The sequence below is a fragment of the Idiotropiscis lumnitzeri genome, chromosome 20, assembly GCF_059441095.1.
Source record: "Idiotropiscis lumnitzeri isolate Australia: NSW breed Sydney's pygmy pipehorse chromosome 20, RoL_Ilum_1.0, whole genome shotgun sequence".
NCBI classification, from domain to species: Eukaryota; Metazoa; Chordata; class Actinopteri; order Syngnathiformes; family Syngnathidae; genus Idiotropiscis; species Idiotropiscis lumnitzeri.
In genome coordinates this window covers 13,251,442-13,258,917 of record NC_142410.1, presented here as the reverse complement: position 1 = coordinate 13,258,917, position 7,476 = coordinate 13,251,442, and the positions used below count along the sequence as shown (strand labels likewise).

The following is a 7,476-nucleotide window of genomic DNA, read 5'->3' as shown; positions in this document are numbered from 1 at the left end:
TTCCAAATGGTTTTGCTACAATAATAGCCCCATTATATGAGCACAGATACAGTGCAGCACGCCCTCCGAACAAGGATGAGACGAAGTCAAGCCAGCCGCCACTGTTATTTTTAATATTGTGCATCACGGTGCATTACGGTAATGCGCCGAAAGCGCTTGCTGTTGCCCACCTTCAAAATAAAAGCTATCAAACTCAAGTATGCACGTCAGTGGTTTGGATTTAAAATAATGTTATTAAACTTCTCTGTTCACCCAGGGGGAATGCAAACTGTCTCAGAATTGCACCAAGAAATGTATGTTTCCAAAGCTTAATGGTAAAAGGACATTGCCAGAACAGTTGAATCAACGTTTCAGGAGTCATCATACAAAATATACAATCAACACAAATGTCTTTATTGAACTTAAGAATAAAATGCTTGGCGGGATAGTACCTGTGAAAAATCATAAGAGATTTCCCTTACTTTATTTGTCAGATTTCTCAAATAAATGTCGACTTGGGCCACCTGCATAAATGACGTCATTGACGACGTGACATGGTCGCGACGGGGAAAGCGCCGTGCTAAGCAAAAACCGCTCTCATCTGCAAAATGAGAGTTGTTTCTGAGAATACACCTGTTTGTCTTGTGACAGTTCTCATCGTCAAGTAGAAGTGCAGCTTTGGTTCAGATGACACAAGCAAGTATCAACTCGATCGTGTGTTCTGCAAAAGTTAAGTGGAGGCAGGTGGACTGCCTCTTAGTTTGTTCCTCACGAAACCACGGTGAGCCCCTAGTTTCCTCTTCAAGTGAAAAGATGACTTTCGGCTGACTATCTTACTGTTGTTTCACCACTTGTTCCCTCGCTATGTTTCGTTCCGTTGTGTGTCATATTCCCTGCAACGTGAAAAGACTGACTTGGCACCCTTTTCTCCACCTAATCTTCGGCAAATCAACACTGCGCATGCGGACAATGACCGCGCTCTTCCGAGCAGAACGCAGTTACAGAGTTATTGAGCCACGTAGTTGGTTTCTTTGCAATCTGCTCTTTTGTCGCATCGCTAAACTGTTTCTGGAGCGGTGCTTGAAACCTTTCTCTGCCTTGTGGAACCTTGAGCCTTCATCATATGTGTTGATGGCTTTGTAGATTTAGTAAGGAACTCAACTGATGATTAAATGAAAATATGTTTTTATCTCGTTTGCCTTATTTGAACATTTAATTCTTGGGCATTGTCTACTTTTTAACTCAAACGTAAAAAATAGTTATGTAAATAATTCATAGAAAAGAAAAATAAAACTGCCTTTTATGTGTGTGAGATAAAGTCATAGTGAAGTTCCAAAACAGTAAAAAGTTAATGAAATTAAAAAAATGCTTTTGAAACCCCCCACCCCCTAAAAAAATAAAAGAACTGGTTCGCTACCCTGTTTAAATTCAATACAATACAACTTTATTTATACAGCGCATTTCACAACAGCTCAAGCTTTAACAAAGCGCTTACCATATGGTGTTATATAAATTAGCGGGTAATTAAAAGACCTGTTGAGTCGAAAGGTAAACCATGGAAACTTTTTTTTTTAAGAATCGGAACCTGATTCTTCCAACTTCGAACAAAGTCCATTAATATTTGATGTGTATGTTTGCGTTTCCAAATCACCTGACTGTAAGAGTTCATTAATGACACAAAAAGAATATCTTAACACCTTGACAAAATGAGTGTGTGCTATGTTACAGAGGTATGGGAGAGTCTCAACTCATCGTGGAGGAGCTGCTGGCTCTCTGCATCCAGCGAATTACAATGGAGGAAAAGGCTATGAACACCGAGCTAGGTGAATCCGGCCACTCATGCGCAAAATGCTTCCCGTGCAGAATAAATAATTGAATGAAAATGTACTACATTGACCAAACAAACACAATGACTTTCATGATGGTGACACAGATCCTTTGTGGCGCATTCCCAGAGTTTATTGAGGTGGTGAAAAACTTTGAGAGTGTGAGGAAGCAATGGCTGCATGCAGAAATGGAGCTGAAGAAGTACAAGGAGCTGCTGGTCAAGTCGGACGTGGCTAAAGCTGCGTTGGAGGTCAAACTCAAGCACGCTCGCAACCAGCTGGACGTGGAGATGAGGAAGCGTTACAAGATGGAAGGCGATTATCAGTACCTGGTGAGACCGCAACACATCCACGACGCCGCGTCTCCATCAGCTGCAATGCTCGTTCCAATTGAACATTCATATTGACAGTTAACCCTTTCCACCTGATGATTTATTAAAAAACAAAATCTAGAAATCAATCCAGAATGTACGAAATCAACAAGCCTCCACAAGGCTTGCTCTTTAGTAAGCCTTAAGGCGCTTTCTACATTCAAAAAGTAGTGGCGGTTGTCTCCGACATGTGTCACCTGGCGACACGAGGAGACTTTATCAATCCTTTTGTTGCCCCTTTTCTCCACGCTGTTTTCACTGTACAAGTTAGAACTCAATGCGGCACTGCTTCTCCTCTTGGGGGTCGCCACAGTGGCACGGCGCCCGAATTGAACATTTTTCAGTTAGGAAGAGCAGCAAACAGCCACAATGTGTACTGCCAGGGGGCACTCACAGCCGTGCCGTCTTCTATGTGGACAGCAACGGCAGATGCAGCTCATGTGCGACATCCTGGTTCAGGACAGCAAATCCAGCGCATGTTTGAACCAGGAGCAGAAATCCCTTTTGGCAGCGTTTGACCACAAAGGTGCAAATAAGACTTTGCGCCACAGCGGCAAACGGTAAAAGTCCGCAGACAAGACGACCATCGTTCCAAGCATCCGTCCGTTGCATTCACCGACCTGTCCGTGCTTCAGGTTGTCTGCTATCGACGAGTCGTCCTTCTTGTCGCACTCGGACATCAGCTACGATCGGACGGATGATGACATGGTGAGGCCGTTGTTCACCTGTTAATATTGAATGTTGGTCACATTGAGCGTTGGTGCTTTCAGGACCTGGATATGACTATGCTGAAACCTTTGAGGTCACGAGCACGAGAGAGGAGGGTGAGCTAGCGTTTGAGTCGACGCATGTTTTCTTTTTCTTTTTTAATTAGAAAAATCTCCCGGCACACGCATGTAAACTGGCTGTCCCGCAAGTCACTGTACACTTCGGTTTCAGGTATCATTTGGACAAACGTCAGGTCATCAGCATTTGACACCTCTTGGCTTTGCACTTGTCACTGGTGATTGATTTTCTGCTGAGCAACGATGTTTTTTTTCTGTTCCCGACTGCAGTTCTGCACCACTTTGGGGAGATTTATGACTGTCACAAAACATAAGTTGTGTTGTGCATCTTAGTCTTCGGCTTGGTGCCTTTGAACAAGCAGAAGTCGGAACAGGAAACGCTTTGTCGCGCTCCGAAGCGTCCACTGAGTCGAGCGCATGAGTTTCAGTGCAGCAGCCCTGCAAGGAGACTCTGTGGCTTTGCACGAATGTCTGCTCTGGAAGATGCGTGGCGCTCGTGACAGGCCTTTCACCGCCTGGCTTGTTGGACAAGAACAAATCCTGCTTGAAGAAATTTGCCATAGGTAAAGAAAGTTGTGTTCCACGTTGGAACAGTGCAGCAGCAATAAAGCTTTTCAAAGTGGCGCTGAACGTTTGGAGAGCAAAACGTCTTGCCAGGCAGCAATTTTGCAGCGCTGCTCCAGTGCGACGGAGCTGGGGATGCTATGCTAACAATGTGCAAAACCTCAAATGTCAAATGCTGACGGCCACACAGCTGTCCGAATGACTTTTGGGACGCGCTGTCTCATGAAGTAAAGATGACCATGTCGCAAATGACCAACAAATATTTTCTCAGTGTGAAATTTGGACCTTTTGTGGTTGAGCACAAAGTTGCTTCATGGCGCACTTTGTCATCACTTGCATAGACAGATGAGCAAACGCTCCTAGTTAAGTAATGAAAGCATTTTCAAACACTGAAGCAAACTAATTTCCTGTGGCGTAGCGTTTGGGAATTGTTGCACTCTCCATCCTTTCAGCAAACCTGAGCTTCCAATATTGATATTCTGCTGGTTCTGTAGCGTTCGTCGATGGCTCTGACGATATGTGCTGCAGCGGCGGAGCAAGGGCAAGGCGACAATATTTCCGCTGAGCTGCCGGAATGGAAAACTGTGGAGAAGGTGAGAAACTTGAATGAATTCTGGGATAGATGATTTTAAAGTCACATCAGTTTCAACTTAAACTTCAGGAAGAATCTGAATGTTTGTACGAGCAGGAACTATCAGCACATCAAAGCGCAAGCGTTTGCATGGAAGTGTTGGAGAGGCTAAAAACTGTTTCACAGTTTTGAATCGCGCTGACATGTTTGCATCTCAGGAGGTAGAGACCACCGTCCGGGGATTAGTGTGGACCGCTGACACTGGAGGTCCAGTTCAAAAGGTGGCCGGAATAACACAAACGAGGCCTAAAGATCCCACGGCGGAATTTGCTGTTCGTGACGGTGGCAAAGGTTGGTGGACGCAAAGTTTCGTGATTGAGTCATTGTGAAGATGGCTTAAGACAGCGATTGACTCATACGGGCCGATGATTCTCCAGAAGTAAAGTGTAACACAACCCATTGGTTGTTGTTGTGCAGATCAAACGTCTGCGTGGTTTCCGCGTGAGGCCAGTGAAGCGCGAGTGCAGATGGAAACATGCCCCAAACATGACTTTCTCTCAAAAACGGTGCGAGCCTCCTCTGGTTTCCTTTTCAAAAGTTCAACCTCAACTTCCTGCACCTTCACGACCTCCGTGCCGCCCTCCTCTGCCAGGTGATCCGGCCTGAGATGTGTTTGCCTTGCGGCAAGAGGATCCGCTTTGGCAAAATGGCGCTCAAGTGCAGAAGCTGTCGCATTGTTTCTCATCCGGAGTGCAAGCAGAAATGTAGCCAGACCTGCGGCCCCAGTGGAGTCGCAACCAAAGCAAGTGCAGCGCAGACGGTTGGACTCTTTACGGGTTTTTGTGCAAATTGGGGAAAGGCAGCAGTTGCGTTCACATGTCTCTGCTCATCAGGTCTTACTGGAGGGTTTTGCTCCCACAAACCATCCCCGTATTCCTGCGCTTGTCGTCGAATGTGTGAAAGAGATCGAAAGGAGGGGCTTGCAGGAGGTGAGCTCGGTGGCGTTGGTCTGCTGGAGACCAGTAAGTCCGGACTCTCGATTGTGCTTTCAGCGAGGGCTCTACAGAGTTTCCGGTGGCGAGCGTCAGGTCAAGGAGTTGCGCGATCGCTTCATGGCTGGTAAAACGCAGCTCCAACTGAGGGACGTTTCGGACGTCCACGTGGTTTGCGGCGTCCTCAAAGACTTTCTGAGGAAGCTGAAAGAACCGCTGGTCACATTCAAGCTACACCGCAACTTCATGGCCGCCTCAGGTACAGCCGTGACCTCATCCAGTCGCCGCACGGTTGCATGTCCTAACTTGTGACCCGCATCTTGCCAGAGATGAGCGACGAAGAAAAGAGGTCCGCTGCAATGTTTCGGGCCATCGCAGAGCTGCCCAAACCTAACAGAGACACGCTGGCCTTCCTCATGCTTCATTTCCACAAGTAATTTCTCCGTTGAATCAATAACGTCACTTTTCTTTCCCCACACGATGCATATTTTGTTCAAAATCATGCATGCCAAGAGTAGACCAGTTCACCATACAGTCTTCGAAGCGGCAAGTAGTCCCCAATGCGCAGCCGCCTTTTCTGTTGAGACCATCTGCACAAGCGCGTTGTCATCCAGATGCACGTCGGCCTCGATCCGTCTCGGATTGATGACATGATAGCATGCCGGTGTTGAACCATCGGTGTCCTTGTGTTTCAGGGTGATGCGAAGTCCTCAGTGTCAGATGGACCAGAATAATTTATCCCGGGTTTTTGGACCCACCCTGGTGGGACACGGACTGTCAGAACCATCGCCTTCAACAATCATGCGTGACACAACGATTCAGCCAAAGGTCAGCGGCTTTTGGCCCCATTTGATGTGCCACACGCACACGCACACGTGACATGCGGTTGAACTGTCTTCTTCTTTCTCAGGTTATTTGTCGCTTCTTGTCAGTCCCCGAAGACTACTGGAGGCGTGTCCTCAGTGTCCAGGCAGTCTCTTCTCATAAACGCACCAACCAGGGTGAAGAACGAGGTATGCCTGACACGTGCCAATCTTCTGACACCACTTTGAATTCTTGAAGCCAAAGTGGGCAGTGGCCGCGTGCGGCAAGGGCAAACTATTTCCGCTTTCTGACTCACTTCATGTCGGCTTTCAGCTCGTTTCTTTGACCCACTAACGTCTCCCGAGCTGAATCACCACGACATGTCTGGCAGGACGTCCGTTCCAAGTCGCGTTTGCAATTTGGGAAAGTAAGGCAAAGAAGAAAGAAAAAGTCTGATTTTGATGCACTTGTGATTGTACTCTCATGCTTTTATTTCTTAAAATGAATGCTTCCTTCAGAAGTGGGTGTGCCCAGCCAGCGAGGTTTTTCACATCACCTAGCTGAAGCATTTTTCATCGGGCTTTAGTAGCAATTGAGTATCCTTTTGAAATAGTCTTTTGTTTGTAAGAAATGAATGAATAAATGTATATATTAAACGTCCCAGCATGAAGTTGTTCCTTTTTTTTCAAAACTGTTATGCAGTAGTTATGTTGCTAATGTAGCTGTTGATGCTCAGTTAGTTTTGCTTTGCTTTGCCTTCACAGATGAGGGGGGGGGGTCGCTTCAACCTGCTTTGATTACTGTTGTCTGAAGCTGTTGGAACCCAAGAGAAGTTTTTTCTCCTAGATATTTTCCCCAAGGAGTGTCTGCCGTTGCTTGTTGGATTTTGCAAAATGCTTCGGAAAGGTGCATGGAGGTAAACTGCGAGGCACCTTTAGCGAAGCTTGTTGCTAACCAAGTTTGAGCATCGGAAAGGAGAAATGTTGCCCACAATCCAAGCAAGATTTAAACTTTAAATTTTAAAGCAACTGACAAACTTTACAGTGTACACAAAGGTATTTGAGTTCCGAGGACTTTAAAAATATGAAACGACAGAACGGCAAATGGAAACAAACTTTCTCTAAGAATAGTCTTACAGAACAGTAGAAATGTGAACAAAATATTTTCCTCAAAAATTGAAAGACTGAGACCACTATCCAATACAGAAAAAACAGCTGTGAAGCCTAAATCAAATCCAGCCGCAGAATGTGCAAGGCATACAACTTTGAGTGAAAAAGGACAGTAAAGAAAAAGCGAGCTGGAGACTTGACGCCATCGGAACGAGCTGCTCGTGATGTGTTGGCGTCTGCAAGGAAAATCCGTCACACAAAGACAAACCACCACTCGCGCTCACAATCACGCCGAGGGACAATTTAAAGTGTTCGGTGTTGTGCGTTTGTGGTCTTTGATATTGGTGGTGTGCTTTTTAGCTTGTTATTAATAAACATTACTATTGCTACTTCTTTTGCCTGTGTGGCAATTTTATGTTTTTGTTGAAACATTTGAGGCCTCCATTGTAACTCATTAAGTGTGTGACATTTTACG

The 7,476-nt window shown here is 45.8% G+C and overlaps 1 protein-coding gene across 3 annotated transcripts; it reads left to right on the top strand.

Annotated features, from left to right (window-relative positions):
• Window positions 1–508: 508 nt before the first annotated feature.
• Window positions 509–6,558, top strand: LOC148317940 (rac GTPase-activating protein 1). 3 transcript variants are annotated; one of them, XM_088284232.1, is made up of 17 exons: window positions 509–760; window positions 1,708–1,802; window positions 1,935–2,137; window positions 2,597–2,736; window positions 2,812–2,884; window positions 2,947–3,000; window positions 4,020–4,118; window positions 4,315–4,447; window positions 4,574–4,662; window positions 4,749–4,898; window positions 4,990–5,085; window positions 5,149–5,347; window positions 5,416–5,521; window positions 5,784–5,916; window positions 5,999–6,101; window positions 6,226–6,319; window positions 6,411–6,558. In XM_088284232.1, the coding sequence occupies exons 2-17, from the start codon at window positions 1,712–1,714 to the stop codon at window positions 6,454–6,456; spliced, it is 1,809 nt and encodes a 602-aa protein (XP_088140358.1). In that variant the 5' UTR covers window positions 509–760; window positions 1,708–1,711; the 3' UTR covers window positions 6,457–6,558. The 3 variants fall into 3 exon arrangements, with proteins under 3 accessions (XP_088140358.1, XP_088140357.1, XP_088140360.1); XM_088284231.1 differs by having other exon boundaries at window positions 4,749–4,916; XM_088284234.1 differs by lacking the exons at window positions 2,597–2,736; window positions 2,812–2,884; window positions 2,947–3,000 and having other exon boundaries at window positions 4,749–4,916.
• The last annotated feature ends 918 nt before the right edge of the window (window positions 6,559–7,476 follow it).